The 18,488-nt window shown below is 36.9% G+C and overlaps 1 protein-coding gene across 2 annotated transcripts in view; it reads right to left on the bottom strand.

Moving 5' to 3' along the window:
- Positions 1-18,488, bottom strand: part of LOC112606209 — a 501,724-nt gene that overhangs the window by 252,520 nt on the left and 230,716 nt on the right. For both annotated transcript variants that reach the window (XM_025356376.1, XM_025356377.1), the window contains one exon: positions 13,920-14,090. In XM_025356376.1, coding sequence (XP_025212161.1) covers positions 13,920-14,090 — 171 coding nt within the window. The remainder of the gene's footprint in view (positions 1-13,919; positions 14,091-18,488) is intronic.

Raw genomic sequence — 18,488 nt, 5'->3', positions numbered from 1 at the left:
GTTTGCAAATTTTACAGGAATTATGCAGGGAAGGGGCCCTAAGCTTAAGTTTCATTAGCGTCATGGTTAATGCACCCTGTGTGGGTTAGAAGGTGGTGCTATGTAAAGGAGAAAAAATACAGCAGGGCAGGGTATACAGGCCTGGGATCAAGCAGTGTGATGGATATGCTGGTCATTATATGAATCGGGTGATCTGGATAAGCCTCAAAGAGAGAAAACATTTGAGCAAAGATTTAGAGGTAGAAGAGTTAGCCCAACAGACAACTAGGAGAAGAGTACTGCATGCAGAGGGAGCTGACAGAGCAATGAAGCAAGACAGGAGCGCGCCCAGTATGTTCCAGGAATTGTAAGGAAGCTGGTGTGACTGGAGCGGAGTGATGCAGAAAGAAAGTACATAAGAAATCAGAGAGGTAAGTGGTAGAGAATGAAATGGGGAATCATTGCCGAGTTTGGAATAATGTAGTAAAAGGATCTGACTTATTAACACATTTTAAAAAGGATCATTATGGCTGCTGCCTTGGAGTAGACTGTAGGAGGCAAAGCAATCCGAAGCCAGGATGACAGTGGCTCAAATCAGAGTATTAACAATTGACATGCTGAGAAATGGGCAGTTTCTGTCGTTCTGTCAGAGTTATGCTATTTGCTTCTTTGTTTATTAGCAGGACTGGGAAATAAAATTTGTAGGTAGGTTAATATTTCAGAAACATTATGTTTGCATTTATGGATGTAAATAAATCAATGTAAATATAACTGTTCATGGGGAGTATTTGTGAAGGCATAAAAATGTCAACGAAGTATTAAAAACATTTTATTGACTGTGAAGATTGTAGAGGCATTGACTTGAACTATATAGGGAAACTTAAACTATATAGGGAAAGCTGACCTGAATGGGCAGTTATGAGCCAATGTGGTTCTTTGATGAGCTTTCCTGTAATCACTTATGACATCTATTTAAGGACTTGTGCAAGGCCTGGTTCAGTACTATTATCTGGCCTTTAATGCTATAAGTCTGGTTAAGAACTAGCTGTGGGGGAACAGCAGGTTCCCAAACTCTCCATAACCACCAGGCAGACCACCCAGGAAGCTCTTCTGTGCGTGAGCAGAAGGCCAAACACCTAAGCTTCAAAATGCCTCAGGATGCAATGCTGTCAAGAGGCAATAATAGAAAAATGACACCGCAGTGTGTTGCCAAAGTTGGTTGGCCATACTGTAACAGGATTTATTACTAGAGGTCTGGTGAAGGAAAGGAATATAAAATAGCCATACAAAACTATCTGGCATATATCAGGTGAACATAATTAAACACATAATGAACATATAAGGTTAACTTACATGTTGTCTTGGACTGGGGACCCCTGAAACTGACTCTGAGACCAAAATTTGCCTGGAGGAAGTTTACTGTGAACTCTCTCAGGACCAACGTTGGTGAGGGAATGAGTGAAACAATGGGCAGATGGGCAAAGCAAGTTGAACTGTGACACAGTTGCAACAAATGCCTCTGGTGGGAGCTCTAGAACCGGGAAGGCACTTAAGGTAGTTCAGAATCAAGAAAAGGGAGACATGCCTTTGCATCTGTGTACCAACCAAATGTTGGATGCAGGCTGCCCCGAGGGTGGGAGCCTAATCTTGGGAGAAGCAGCTCCTTTACACTGAGGGCAATTATCTAAGAAGGATATAGCTGTGGCAGTGGGGGAGATGGGTATCTCAGTCCTGAGAGGGAATCTGGGCAGTGTGGCACAGCATCCACTCCACACACGCACAGTAGGTCAGAGCGCAAGACACACTGTCACCTATATGAACTCAATACTCAAAGCAACTGGATTTTACAGGTGACTCTCAGAAAGGTTGAGTGACTTCACCAAGGTACATCTACTCATAAGGGGCAGGGAAATCTTTAGAATGCAAGTCCAATGACATTTTTAACTATAGATAATAAAATTTACTCTTATATCTAATATTAGAAGCTCTAATATATGAAAATTAAAATGAAAAATTTTAAAGGCATAGAAAAATATTACACAATTGAGTTATTACCTAAATCAAAGAACACAAAAATTAAAGTGAAATATTTTTCTTATGTAAGCAGCTAATTAGCCATGAAAAAAATATTTATCCAACCAGAATTCAAAGTCACTTTCAAATACAGAAAATCACTTCTAACTCAATTAACATTATATGTACACTAAATAAAATACAGGAACTACTTTTTCCATTTTTATAGACTTGCAAGATGGTTTTTAGAATATCCATATTTTTGATATTTTCTCAAATATATTATATAGTATAAATCAAACAGTAAACTTGTCTAATTTTAATATTCAAAGTGATAATCACAAACAAAATATTAAAATTATGGGATTCTGGCAACAAAAATTTAATTAAAGATTCATATATTTATGCTATATACTATATAAGAAAAAGTGTTTTAATGCCTAATACAGATATCTTTAAATATTATTTAACAAGTAAAGAGCCACTAAATTTTGTCCCAGGAAATGAAAATGCACTTAAGTGAAAACACATTATATAATTCTTTTTTTTTTTGAGACGGAGTTTTGCTCTTCCTGCCCAGGCTGGAGTGCAATGGCACGATCTCAGCTCACCACAACCTCCGCCTCCCAGGTTCAAGCGATTCCCCTGCCTCAGCCTCCAGCGTAGCTGGGATTACAGGCATGCACCACCACCCTGGCTAATTTTGTATTTTTAGAAGAGACGGGGGTTTTCCATGTTGGTCAGGCTGGTCTTGAACTCCCGACCTCAGGTGATCCACCCGCCTCTGCCTCCCAAAGTGCTGGGATTACAGGCATGAGCCACAGCACCTGGCCAAATTATATAATTCTTTTTTTTTTTTTTTTTTTTTTGAGACGGAGTCTCGCTCTGCCGCCCAGGCTGGAGTGCAGTGGCCGGATCTCAGCTCACTGCAAGCTCCGCCTCCCGGGTTTACGCCATTCTCCTGCCTCAGCCTCCCGAGTAGCTGGGACTACAGGCGCCCGCCACCGCGCCCGGCTAGTTTTTTGTATTTTTTTTTTTTTAGTAGAGACGGGGTTTCACCGTGTTAGCCAGGATGGTCTCGATCTCTTGACCTCGTGATCCGCCCGTCTCGGCCTCCCAAAGTGCTGGGATTACAGGCTTGAGCCACCGCGCCCGGCCCAAATTATATAATTCTTAAACTTCATCAATCTAAATGGTAACTGTGCCAACAATCAAATTTTTTTTTAAGCCCAGAAAAGGTATACCGAAGAAAATAACTTTTTGGAAAGAGATATTTTAAAATTCCATTGTAAGCTACAGCAGAGCTCACCATTTTGAAGTATGTAAAGTAGGTGGCTGCCTATGGGGTAGGATTTTAGGAGTGAGCCCAAATACTCTAACCTCAAAATATCTCTCCCACCAACTTGCCAATACTTGAAATTTCAGTTAGAGATTCACTCCTTTGTCATAATTAAAATGCCACAGCTGCATGAGGGGAAATCATATTCAGCCTCATTGGTTATTGATCCTCTAAGGCTGTGATTTTCAATCTCAGCTTCCTGAGACCCCTCAGAGGTCTGGGGTAGGGCTGGGATTAGGGGGCTGGGTGACAGTGGTTTCATATGGGGAATCAGATCTGATGAGTGACTGTGTGGAAGCAGCCACTATCCTGGTTTCAAACAGGGTAGATCCTACTTTTATCTATTTTACGTAGTAGATTCCAAGAAAGAACTTCAATTTCAGAAAAGAAAAAAAAAATTCTAAACTACTATCTTAGCTCAAAACAAAGTATGGCATGTCTTTTTCCTAAGAGCAAGTTTTGAACAAAGGGTGGTATTAACAGCCTGGGTTATCTGCCAGCCCTAATGGAGGGCTGGAGCAGAGGAAGGGCCAAAGGAGACCCCTGTAAAATGGCCCTCATCAGCTTCACAGTGACCCTGGGAGTGGGCCCACATTCCTTCCTTGTGAGTATCTCAAGTCACTTTCCACTGTTTCCTTATAGTATTTTTTAAAATACTCTTACCCCAGTTTTCTGTGACTACTGACAACATTTCCAAAATAAGGCGTATGTTTCTGCACACACACACACACACACAAATCAATTTGTATCCAGTTGCAATTCTAAGTTCAATATATGAAAATGTTCAACACTTTCCAGAAGACAGTGGCAAAGGAAAATTGCTTACATGTCATGTCCTAAGCCAAGAAATTTCTATAAGCCCTTTATAAATGAGAATATCTCAAGAAGAATTACAACAAGGATTTCACATTGTCTAAATTAACTTAGTGCCTAAAATTATATTTAATTGGGATTAAAATATCAGGCATGTGGGTCTTGTCAGTAGCTATGATGTCTTTTGTAAAAAGAGCTTGGTAAATAAAGGTTTTTGGAGTTTCCTGGCACCAATATGTTTATTTTTATAGAAAGTCAGTGTTTTTTTGATGAGAAAAACATAGTCATGTGCCCCTCAAATTTTATTTTACTAGGAGAAATGAACATTGTAGGATTAAATATAAAGCAAATCATCAAACTTTCCCCAAATTATCAGCCTTAGAGATCATATTCTTACCCTTGGAAAGAGTATATGTTTTTACTGCCATTCAGTTTCATTTCTTTATATCGAATATGCCTGTAAACATAATTTTCCCCTAAAGTGAACGGATATCCTGAGAAACTAATAGCTGTACAAAATTTTACTATCTATAATAAAACATTCATACTTTAAGAAGTAATCCATTTTTTTTTATCATAAAACACTATCAAAACTAGGTAGAATCTTAAGTAGGTGTAAATACATCACTCCATTTTCACTTACTAGAAATTCTGCTCAAATAAAGAATTTATGCTCGATAACATTCATGGTGAGTCAGACTAACATAGATGTCAGTGGGTAATCCAGGGGACGGGAACATATGTAGGAAAGGAATCTCAGCAACTTGAGCATATCAAACACTCTGTGAAAAAGCTAATTGAGAGGTAAAAACAAATTAACTGCTATGGAGAAGGACAATCTCCTTGAGAGAGAGTGTGTGCCTGCAACAGTAAGGTTCAGTGGTTACATTTAGTCCGAATAACTGCTGGGACAGTAATACAGCTCTGGCCTGTGGACTTTCCCCGCTGACTGCCCACCTGGCAATTCTCCGGGCACCTTCTAGGATGTCAGGCCTGCACAGGGAAAGCCTGTCTCATTACAACAGGCACTGCATGGGAGCTAATGCCCAGACCAATTGCTCTTCCCTGATTTTGATACGGACGCAGTTTTTCTCTTCAGCAGATCTTGAAAAGGAAGATTGTATCTTCCTACAGAGATTTACACCTGACTGCAGATGCCTGTCAGAAAATAGGCTAGTATGAATACACTGGCATTTTCCCCCCAAAATCCACAAGGAGGAGAAGGAGGGGGACAATGAGGACACGAGGAAGAAAAGGTGGTGGCAAAGATGGAAAACAGGGCTGCAAAGAAGAGTCAAGAGATTTCAGCACCTGCCACTAATTAGCTATCACATGAGATGTGTAAAGTCTTCGTAGGATCTCAGTTTCCTTACCTTTAAAATGGGTGGTCTAATATTGCCTACTATCGTAAAACCTACGTACGAAAATTGATCATCTTCATTACATTTTTGCCCAACCTTTAGTGAATGTTCTCGAAATCACAATAACCTTGAATATTCCAATTTTGCTACTCTCACCACAATTCCTTTTCAAATGTTGGCATGTTTTACTATTTGTACCTAGGCCATATCCTAAATTTGTTTCCCATTGTTTATTCAAATAACTTAGGTGACATAACAGAGCATCCTAGGGGTTATAAATACATGTTTGGGAAAAGTGGTTAAATAAGAAAGACAAGGATCAAGGAATGTACAATGGAAATAATGTAATATGCACACAGAACAGTGAAAACACCAACCAAAAAAAATCTTGCCACATTTTCATGTGCAGCTGACCTCAGTTATCATTTAATTGTTCCATAGATTCCTAAATATTAAAATAAGCTTTCTATTAATACAAATGAATATTGGAAACTTTAAACTTTTTAAAAAATGACCACAAAATAGAAGGCAAATCTCAACTTCTGTCATGGTGCTTTTGTGCCACTCAAAGAATAAATTTAAGTGTTCAATGCATAGGAAAGTCACATATTTTCTGTTACCAACCAAATTAGCCCATTTTCAAAATATGAAGAGGCCTGGAAACTTAAAATAATGGAATTGTAGTAAAAAGGTAAGAAGATGAACAGATTGGTTTTGCTAATCTGTTCATAGTGTTGTCATATTGTTTCTAATTGTATGAAAATAATCATGGCCTTGGGCCAAAAAGGTGTTCTATGTTTCTCTGCATCTTCCCACAGTTCCTAGTACAATGTCTTTTGGACAATGGGTATTTGATAATATGTGGATTTACTGGACTATTTATTTAAAATCTTCTTTCTTTCTTTCTGTCATTGGCAGAATAAAAATTGTTAGATGCATACAACCTGGATGATGAACTAGATGCTGCATGAAGACATCCTTTAAAAAGAAATCTCTGAATTATCCCTTTAACAAAGCTTAAATTTACTTACAATAGAAGATATAAAACAAACAATATAAAATAAACAATATAAAAATAGCCTAAAAATATCTCCAAATCTTGTTATTATCCAGGTTACTAAATCCCACCATATTTCTCTTGCTCATGGTCAGAGTGGATTTAAGTGAAGGTAATGAAGACTAGAGACATTCTAGGTCCTAAGAGTTCTGGAAGTTGTCACAGGTGGAAGGGGAAGCTAGATACCAATCATAAAATACTTCTGTGTAAGTATTTCTGATTAGCTGCCTAAAAAAGACACAGAAGAAAGAGCCTGAATTGCCAACACTCCATCGATTTGTTACGATTTACTTTCTCATTCTAAATAAATATTCACTTTCAGACCTAATTTCAAAGAGAGCTCCCCACCCCAAGCTGACTCCCAAACTTGACAAGCTCTAGGTTCCACAGAAACTGGATCTGCCTCTCCTGGCAGCAAATAGAAAACAACTCTCAGAGCATCACTGACCAATTGTGTGTGAAATGCACTAATTCCAGTGAAAGGATGTGCCTGTACTCATCTTCCTCTCATTCCCCCATGCTTTCCCCCACCTACTCACACATCACACATTCTTCTTGCTCATCAATTCTCTGTCACAATCACCCACCTTCCTACTAGCTTTTCCACTCACCATCCCCCTACAGATTTGCTAATACCCTTTCCTATCAATCCTTTCTTTCCTGCCCTCCCAGGGAAATGCTAACATTGCTGACATTACCATGGGAATGAAGAGGAGGAGGAGCTGCATGGAAAGAACAGGACTAGGAAGGCAGAAGTCACTGAGGCATGGCTCTAGCAGATGTTCTCAAAGAGACTGGGGATAGTGGCAGTGACAGGGAATAAGGGGTAAGAGAAAGTTTAGAATAGTAAGAAATTACTAACTTGTTGCCTGAAGGGCTTTGTAGATGATGGTGCACATTGAGTGTAACCACTGATGGTAAAAACAGTAAGAAATTTCAACCTAAAAGGTGCTATGACTTGATGGCAGGAGAATGTACTGGAGTCCAAATACAAATAAACTGTGGTTGTGACTATATAGGACATACGAGTGCACATGAAAATGACGTGAAAGGTGACAATGATCATTAGGAGCAATGCAATTACAGGTGATACAACTCTTTCCTAAAATTCCTCAAATGGTGTCATGTTTCAATTTTTTAAAACAAGGAACTTTCCCATGGCAGAAATGAGCATCCACACATAGGCTGTTCTCAGTTTTATATCTTATATGCCCATTTAATCTTGTCATTGTATTATGTCACATGATTGCAAAAATGGGAGTGAGGCAATATGGAACACAAAAATAGTGTCCTTTTAAGAGGTGATTTTCTAATGTTGAGACCGAACCAAAAGCTGCTATTGTTCACTGATCAACGTAAGTCATGATAAGGATGAAAAGCTCAGTGAAGAGATTAAGAACACCATATACAATATGAAAAAGCAGCCCAGAGGATTTTGAATTGCACCCTGCCTCCAGCCCCTGGTTGAGACCACTGCTCTAGAAGATGATGTTGGCTACACTATTTTGATTCTTGAAGTTGAGCTATGAGCTTACATATATATGTAACAGAGTGATGAAAATCACAAAATGAAGAAGATTAGAAAGATAATCATCCCCTTTCATTTTTTGTCAAATACTTTCTAAGATTAAAATGAACAGAAAACAGGAGAAATGCTTTACTAGAGCTATGTAAGTTATAGTAAGTTCAATTATAAATGGAAAATGTATTTGTTTATTGATAAGTCATTTAACACTCTACGATAGTACATGCCACAAGGTGGGATAAAGTTGTTCATAATCAGAAAAGACGTGGCCCTTGCCCACAGTGAATCAGAGTTAACTGAATTAGAGATGGTGTCCAAAGGAAGGTAGGCCATTCCATATACACCCATGGGAATTTAGAGGTTAGCTAGGTAAATGATATGAGTTGATTCTGGAACTAATGCAAGATGGTACACTGCGGCCTTTGTTTCATGTGTCTTCAGTTGGAATTAGCAAGTTCTCCCCACCTGAGAGGATATACAGCACTCCCAGCACCACCATCACAAATTCTAAGATATTTGTCACTCTCACAGTAAAATGATTTTACTGCTAGCCTTTCCTATTTTACTGATACAAAAGTATAGAGAAAAGTTTTAGCTAATTGGCAACTGGAATGAGAATTTCTTTGTGTGGTGCTATTGGTTAGGCTTAAAAAGCTGCTTTAGTAATCTTGCTATGATTGTCAGTCCTGCCTATACAATAAAATCATTCGAGAGCTTTTGAAAAAATGCTGATGCTTGCACCACACCTGAAGATGTGCTGGTAAATGTTTAGCAGCCTGCTTAAGGAAGGGGGTGATTATTATAAATTCTGCTGATACAAGGACGACATAGCACATAATTTGCAGATAATAATAAAATATCTAATACTCTTTATTGTAAATTCCACATAGCCAATTCATTCTCAAAAGTGGTTTTACTGATTTTTGCCAAGTCTTGTATCCACATCCATTCTATGGTTGCAACTGAGAAATGAGTGTGGTTCTGACCTGAATGTTGATTAATATTTTCATCCACGTTGATAAGACAAAAATGAAACAAAGAAGACATATGTAGGACTGCTCTTGTTAATCAATGACAAGGGCAAGTTCTTTGCTGTATCAGATAATGGTTTTCATATACTGGAAGAATATTTCAATTTTTGTGCTATTCACAATGCAACACACAGAAATTTTGCACTTTTGAATTTAATCTGCATTGTGAATATTTTCTGTCACATACTTAAATCTAGACCACAGATCCACAAACTTTTCTTTAAAGGACCCAATAGTGAATACTTCAGATTTTTCAAGTCATATGGTCTCCACTCTGCTATAATATCAAAGTAGCCATAGACAATACACAAACATATAGGTGTCACTATATTTCGTTAAAACTTTATTTACCAAAAAAAATCAGGCAGATTTGGCCCATAGTATGTGGTATTTCAACTCCCTAGTCTAGACAATCAATAAAACATGAAATCAAGCCCTCATTTATAGTATTTGCCAATTTCTATTTTATAACTATTCTGACCACAGCCAATTTTCAGATACAAGAAGCCATCACTGAAAATAAACTTAGGAAGAAACGCACGGTAGCACACACCATTATATAGTGTATATACATTAAACAAACACAATAGGTCTAAATAACTTCAAGAGAATAGGTAATAGTAAAATGTAATTTTAAAATTAGGAAGTGAAGTGTATGACCTATTTCACTGTAAATTTATATGATTTTTAAATAATGGCTATATAAAACAACTGGCTTACAAAATTCCTGAAAACTTAATCAGTGCCTGAAAGCTGGTAGAAGTTAGTCTTAGCGCAGGAAACCAATTAAGTCAAAATATCTGTGGATGGGAACATGGTATCTTAAAAACAAACAAACAAACACAACAACTCCAGAAGAATCTAACATGTAGCCAGGATTGAAAATCATTTTTCTAAGCCTGAGGATGGGGCTGATATCCAGGTTTCTTGAGATGTGGAAGAGGAACTTATTTTCTGAGAGAAGCTAGACATTGCAAAGGAGAAACCTGAGGAGAGAGGAAGCAGAAGCAAATGGAACTCAGTACTTTATAGGGAAAAAAAAATCATAAAAAGAGAATGCCTGGCATGTGGGAGAAAGAATTCTGGAGAAAAGACTAGGTTGACTAACCATCTTGGTTTGCTGGATGCAGGCTTTTTAGTGCTAAAATAAGGGAAGTCTTGGGAAACCACTAGAAAAATATATTTTTTAAAATTTTAACTAAATTAAATTTTAATTAAAATTAAAATTTAAGTAGCCATAAGTGACTAGTGGCTACTTTACTAGACAGCATAGTGAATCTAAACAAACACAACAACATGGCTTCTTTGCATATGTAAATTTCCTCTTTTGTATGCTGGTATGGAAACTATTTTAAAGCACATTAAAAGGGAGTGAATAAGAGTAGTGAGAGAAGGCATCCTTGTCTTGTACCAGTTTTCAAGGTGAATGCTTCCAGCTTTCGCCCATTGAGTATGATATTGGCTGTGGGTGTGTCATAAATGGTTCCTATTATTTTGAGGTATGTTCCTTCAATACCTAGTTTATTGAGAGTTTTTAACATAAAGAGATGTTGAATTTTATCAAAGGCATTTTCTGTGTCTCTTGAGATAATCATGTGGTTTTTGTCTAGTTCTGTTTCTATGGTGAATTATGTTTATTGATTTGCATATGTTGAACCAGGCATACTCCCCAAAGTAATTTATACATTCAATTCTATTCTCATTAAATTACCACTGACGTTCTTCACAGAATTAGAAAAAACTATTTTAAAATTCATATGGAACCAAAAAAGAGCTTGTACACCCAGGACAATCCTAACTAAAAAAGAAGAAAGCTGGAGGCATCACGCTACCCAACTTCAAACTATACTACAAGGCTACAGTAACCAAAACAGCATGGTACTGGTACAAGAACAGACATGTAGACAAATGGAACAGAATACAGAACCGAGAAATAAGGCCACACACCTACAACTATCTGATCTTTGACAAACTTGACAAAAACAAGCAATGGGGAAAAGATTCCCTATTCACTAAATGGTGCTGCAAGAACTGGCTAACCAAATGAGGAAATTGAAACTGGATCCCTTCCTTACACCTTATACAAAAATTAACTCAGATGGATTAAAGACTTAACTATAAAACCCAAAACTATAAAAACCTTAGAAGAAAATCTAGGCAATACCAAGCAGGATACAGGCATGGGCAAAGATTTTTTGATGAAATCACCAAAAGCAATTGCAACAAAAGCAAAAATTGACAAATGGGATCTAATTAATCTAAGGAGCTTCTGCACAGCAAAAGAAACTATCATCAGCACAAACAGACAACCTACAGAATAGGAGAAAATTTTTGCAATCTATCCATCTGACAAAGGTCTAGTATCCACAATTTACATGAAACTTAAGCAAATTTTCAAGAAAAAACAACCCCATTAAAAAGTGGGCAAAGGATATGAACAGACACTTCTCTACAAAAAGACGTACATGTGGCCAACAAACATATGAAAAAAAGCTCAACATCACTGATCACTGATTGTCAGAGAAATGCAAATCAAAACCACAATGAGATGCCATCTCATGCCAGTCAGAATGGTGATTATTAAAAAGTCAAGAAAAAACAGATGCTGGCAAGGTTGCAAAGAAATAGGAATACTTTTACACTGTTGGTGGGAATGTAAATTAGTTCAACCATTGTGGAAGACAGTGTGGTGATTCCTCAAAGATTTAGAACTGGAAATACCTTTTGATCCAGCATCTCATTACTGGGTATATACCTAAAGGAATATAAATCATTCTGTTATAAAGATACATGCATGTGTATGTTCATTGCAACACTATTTATAATAGCAAAGACATGGAATCAACCCACATGTGCACCAATGATAGACTGGATAAGGAAAATGTGGTACATATACAACACAGAATACTATGCAGCCATGAAAAGGAATGAGATCATGTCCTTTGCAGGCATATGGATGAAGCTGGAAGTCATTATCCTCAGGAAACTAACCGAGGAACAGAAAACCAAACAATGCATATTCTCACTTATAAGTGAGAGCTGAATAATGAGAACACATGGACATAAGGAGAGGAACAACACACACTGGGGCCCATCAGAGGAGGTTGGGTGGGGGGTAGAGCATTACGGAAAACAGCTAATGCATGCTGGACTTAATACCTAAGTGATGGGATGATAGGTGCAGCAAATCACTATGGCACATGTTTACCTATGTACCAAACCTGCACATCCTGCATCTGTACCCCAGAACTTAAAAAAATAATTAAAAACAAAAGTAAAATGCAAAGAAGGGAGTATGTATGAGAGAGACAATTCTGATCCTAAAGTTAAGTATTTGCTACCCAGCCCATGTGCTAATATGTATAAGTGATAGAAATTCTTCAGAAATAAGCAGTGAACTTGAGGGAAAAAAAACCACTTTTTTCCCCCAGGTCACACTGTAGTTCATATCAATCGTTGCTGATACAAATGAGTAGGATGAATGCCATTAAAGCAACTACACTTCCCCCTCCCTTTTTATTTTTTTCTTAGCAGTGCATCCTTCTAGAAAACAACCACTCTCCCTCACCTGGTTTTTTCTCTCTTAATCAATAGCAAGTACTTTGCAAAATTGCAGAATGGATTTATAATCAAGTCAAAAACCTGGAAAAGAACAATGCTACTGCACTATAGAAACCCTTGACCTTGATGTCTTGAACATCACTTCCTAAACCCTTAGCTGACTAGCAGACTATGAGAAATAAATTATCATGTTTAACATGAAATTACATTTCCCAAAAAGTCCGTTTTTACATTCTAATGTTCTCACTCAAAATGCACACGGGAATGTCATTAAAAGAAATGTTATAGATAGAAATATAATGTTTCTAATGTTACTTGCAGAATAAAACAATACTAAGAAAGAGGAATTGCAGAGATGAAAGTTGATGAAAATATCATTTCCTTCTAATGTTATCACTTACCCACAAAAATAATCAAAAGGAAATGATGAGATGAAGTAACCATGATTTCTTAAATGGAAATAGGCCATACTTTGAGTAATTCAAATTTTGCTAACTACAATCTCTTGAAATGCAGAATATGAAATTATAGGACAACATTAACTTGACAAACTTAACATGGAATGTCTGCTATGAAAATCAAAAGTATTTAAATTCCCTAAGCTTTTAGTAGCAAAACCACTTCAGCCAGATATGAGTTGTTCTTTATCTCTCTCAAAGATGCAATAGCAAAGTAGTCGAGGACATTTAGCGATCTTGTCCTGACAAATAACCAATTCACCTTTTTTCCCAGTATATTCTTAAGTATTGATTTTACCAAGTGAACTCAGATATGTGTCACACTTATCCAATACAGATCCTTTTCCTTGGAAATGTAGTTTGAACATCAATCAGTCACCTGGCCTTTCACCTTCAATTTCTATTGCCACTGTCTGTCAACTATTAAAGCTTGCCCATTTCTCCAAATGTTATTTTTAGAAACTGAAATATACCATGACCATTGTGAAAAATTTGTTTCTTGGAAAAGCGTGCAAATGTTCACATGATTAAATTCCTTCATTACAATTACTTTTCTGAATTGAAAACTAGTTAAAGCTTATAAATACACATTTCAAAGACCTCTAGGTATTTTCTGTTAAAATCTATTTCCTGAATAATATTACCACTTGTAATATTACCAGTTTGAGGAAGACAACATTAAAAAATATTCAAGCTAAGTGGCATTGTTATAAGTGTCTTCAAATGGAGCAGAAGGCTTCCGCTCTGGCTGAATACAATGAGAGGCACAGAATGACACCCACCTTGAGCTGCAGGCCTCCTGGGACAAGCGTGTTTGCTGGAAGGCTTTTAATGTGTTGGTAGACATAAGAGGAGAATTGCTCCTGCTCAGCCTGTAATTGGGGGCCAAGTTTAGAGAGATGACCTCTGTTCCTTTTGATAGCTGTCTGCAATTCATCAATCAGCCTGCTCACCTGAAGGGGTTAAATTACAAGGGTTGTTAGCGAGAAGTAATTGTTGATGTCACACCTATTAGATTTTTGAGTACCTAGCTTGATGGGGGGAAAATGACTTCAATACAAGAATTTGAGTACAGATCTATCCTGAAGTAAAAACAATGAAAGAGATACACATTCCTACATCTCCTTTTATTTATGAAAAAATGCCTAATATTTTCACTTCAGCACTATGGCATAGGTAGCCCTTTACAATTGTTGCATGAAAAATATCTCTGGATATGAAAAGAAACATATACATTTGACAAGTTTGCAAAGGACTTTTAAACTGCTTAACAAAATAAAACCCTCCTAGGACTTTAAATAATCCAATATATGTAACCTACAACCAAATATTTCATTTCACTACATGTATCTTCATTTTTAGAATATTTTATTTTATTATGTGTAACATTTACATTTTCAATATATATATATTAAATTCATTATGATTTTGTTGACCTTTAAAATTAACCTATTATCTTCCTCCCAAATATTCCAATACTTTTTCCCACATTTCATAGATGCAATTTTCTAAAATGTATATAACTTCAAAGACAATGCTCTGTTCTGGAAAATATTTTAAATATATATTAATGTCAAAATAAAACATATAGTTTTTCCAGAAACACCAAAGGCTAAGGATTCTGTAACCTTGATTTTTAAATTTCTAGACTTCTACTCTGTATATTTTAGACAGACATATGAGCCTCACTTGTGGATTATTAATAGCAGTAGTTAACATTTTAACCCATATAGTTTACAAATTAAGAATCATTACCATTCTTTGACTCTTCACTGTTTCATGTAACTTATATTCTCTCTAGTAGGCTGGATTCTTTCATAAACACTGGTTGATATTATGGTAGTGACCAAAAGAGATGAAGGACAGAAATCTACTTCTTCTGTGATTCTTCAAAGTAACCAAATTAGACCCATTTCGAATTATGAATAAGTTTGAATAGAGCATTGACATTGAAAACGTGGGTTAAAATCCTGGCTTCATCGCTTACTGACTGGGAGACTTTGCACAGGTAATAAAATCGTTCTCTATAAGTGAAGAATAACACTGACTTTACATATTGATAATTAAATGAGATGAAAAAATGGAGAGCACACTGTCTAACCTATAGTAAGTGGCCAATGTACTGGTATATTTTTATAGTGTTTCCTGTTTAAAATCTAGGTGTTTTCTGCATATCAAGTTTTAATTTTTTATTTTTTGGTCTATCTTTTCTATCTCTATCACTATTTCACAGGAGGAAGACAGAAATTCCAAACTATTTGCTGTATAGATCCTACAGCTCATTTCAATGTTCACAGATAAAATGGAAAATCCTTCTAAAAGTATCTTCCCTGTACTTACATCTCATCCACTTCTCTGTCAGCTAAAAATATGGTATTTGCCCCAGCCTATATTCTAATTCTGACGTTAAATCCATTGTTTCTATCCCTTCTACAGAGCATTCAGGGAAGTTAGTGACAGCCAGTGTGCACTATTACTCATATGACTTAAATATGTATTATCTACTGTACCTATTTAGTTCAAGTTTATATGTATATCTATTACATATACATTTCAATTACATTTGACTTTTACCAAGACCTTTGCAAGCATTACATGCATAGAAACAAGTTAACTTAAAATGATTCCTATTTTACTTTTGTTTCCCATATCTCTCTTATTTGTCCCAATGTAATAAATTGTCTACTCGATTTAAATAATCCTTTCTTCTAAATAAAGGGTTGGCAAACTTGTTTTAAAAAGGGTCACATATTCATATCCTTTGCCCACTTTTTGATGGGGTTGTTTGTTTTTTTCTTGTAAATTTGTTGGAGTTCTTTGTAGGTTCTGGATATTAGCCCTTTGTCAGATGAGTAGATTGCAAAAATTTTCTCCCATTCTGTAGGTTGCCTGTTCACTCTGATGGTAGTTTCTTTTGCTGTGCAGAAGCTCTTTAGTTTAATGAGATCCCATTTGTCAATTTTGGCTTTTGCTGCCGTTGCTTTTGGTGTTTTAGACATGAAGTCTTTGCCCATGCCTATGTCCTGAATGGTACTACCTAGATTTTCCTCTAGGATTTTTATGGTATTAGGTCTAACATTTAAGTCTCTAATCCATCTTGAATTAATTTTCGTATAAGGAGTAAGGAAAGGATCCAGTTTCAGCTTTCTACTTATGGCTAGCCAATTTTCCCAAAAGAAGACATTCATACAGCCAACAAACACATGAAAAAATGCTCATCATCACTGGCCATCAGAGAAATGCAAATCAAAACCACAATGAGATACCATCTCACACCAGTTAGAATGGCGATCATTCAAAAGTCAGGAAACAACAGGTGCTGGAGAGGATGTGGAGAAATAGGAACACTTTTACACTGTTGGTGGGATTGTAAACTAGTTCAACCATTATGGAAAACAGTATGGCGATTCCTCAAGGATCTAGAACTAGATGTACCATATGACCCAGCCATCCCATTACTGGGTATATACCCAAAGGATTATAAATTATGCTGCTATAAAGACACATGCACACGTATGTTTATTGCAGCACTATTCACAATAGCAAAGACTTGGAATCAACCCAAATGTCCATCAGTGACAGATTGGATTAAGAAAATGTGGCATATATACACCATGGAATACTATGCAGCCATAAAAAAGGATGAGTTTGTGTCCTTTGTAGGGACATGGATGCAGCTGGAATCCATCATTCTTAGCAAACTATCACAAGAACAGAAAACCAAACACCGCATGTTCTCACTCATAGGTGGGAACTGAACAATGAGATCACTTGGACTCGGGAAGGGGAACATCACACACCGGGGCCTATCATGGGGAGGGGGGCGGGGGGAGGGATTGCATTGGGAGTTATACCTGATGTAAATGACGAGTTGATGGGTGCAGCACACCAACAAGGCACAAGTATACATATGTAACAAACCTGCACGTTATGCACATGTACCCTACAACTTACAGTATAATAATAATAAATTAATTAAAAAAAAAAATAAATAAATAAAAAAAAAAAAAAAAAAAAAAAAAAAAAAGGGTCACATAGTAAATAGTTTTGGTTTTGTAGGCCATAAGGTATCCGTCAAAATTATATAACTCTACAGTTGTATTTGGAAAGCAGACACAGACAATATGTAAATGAATGGGCATGGCTGTGTTAAAATAAAACTTTATATACAAAAAAAAAAAAAAAAAAAGCTGCAGGCTAGATTTGTCTCCAGGGCTATATTTTGCAGATCCCTCTTCTAAATATGTAAATGTCCTATCCATTCTTTCATTTCTTTTAAGTAATACTTTGGTTCTAGCCCTCAATCCCCTCATCCCCCTCCCCAGTTTGGATTAACAAAATACCTACTAAGTGGTCTCCCTGTTTCCATCTCTTCCCCTCCATGCCATTAGGCCACCTCCAGCAAATTAATCCGCCTTGAAAAGTGTATTAAACCCCCTAGTTGCTCCCTCAGATTCTTGAGCTTGGTACTCAAGATTCTAAGACCTTTTCTAATCTGATCCCCACTTGGTTTTATGGCTCATATTCCCATCAGACCCCTCTCCTCTAACCAAATGTCTCTTCTCACTGTCCCCTTGCACACATATACACACATCCCTTCCATTTCTGAAGTATCATAATTTAGATAATGTTTAACCCAACACTCTGATCTCACAAATGAGGAAATTCCATCCCAGAAAAGTTAATTTGCCGAGGATACTCAGATAATTAATACTGGCACTGAAATTAAAGTGTATGTCCCTGGATGCCTAGGCCATAGTTTTGTAACTCATTCTTCTTTTATATCCAAGTCCACTCATCAGAAACCCCACTTCCTCTGGCAGACCTTCCAGCACTTAGTACCTGGATATTACCATCTGGCACTCAATCAAAGTCAGCTGTTTATTGTTCATTCTTTACTAATAATTATATTAGTATTATATGCGACATATATGTGACATCAGAATTCCTATGTGATTTGCTTTGGCCAGTGAAATATGAACAGAAGTAATATATGCCACTTCTTAGCAGAAGTTTTAAGAACCATTGTGCAGTTCTACCATCGCTCTCTTCCCCCTGCCCACCCCACCCCATGGAAACACTAATGTCCCAATAGGAACTGCTCCTTCAAGCCGTATCCCAGACTGAGAAAGACATACTGGTGAGAGCCACAAACAACCTGTAGCCAACATGTAAGGTGAGCAAAAAATGAATACTTGTTTTAAGTCACTCAGCTATTGGGCCCCTTGACTTATGCAGCACAATCTACCAAAAGCTGATAAACACATTGCATTCTGCTAAATCTCTACAATCCTATATAACTTATATAGTAGGTTACTAAAAGTCAGCCCTTAACTGTAAATTCAAATGAG

Source organism: Theropithecus gelada, chromosome 14 (genome assembly GCF_003255815.1).
Source record: "Theropithecus gelada isolate Dixy chromosome 14, Tgel_1.0, whole genome shotgun sequence".
Lineage (NCBI taxonomy): Eukaryota > Metazoa > Chordata > Mammalia > Primates > Cercopithecidae > Theropithecus > Theropithecus gelada.
The sequence above is the reverse complement of the archived record's forward strand: the minus strand, read 5'-3'. Positions and strand labels throughout refer to the sequence as shown.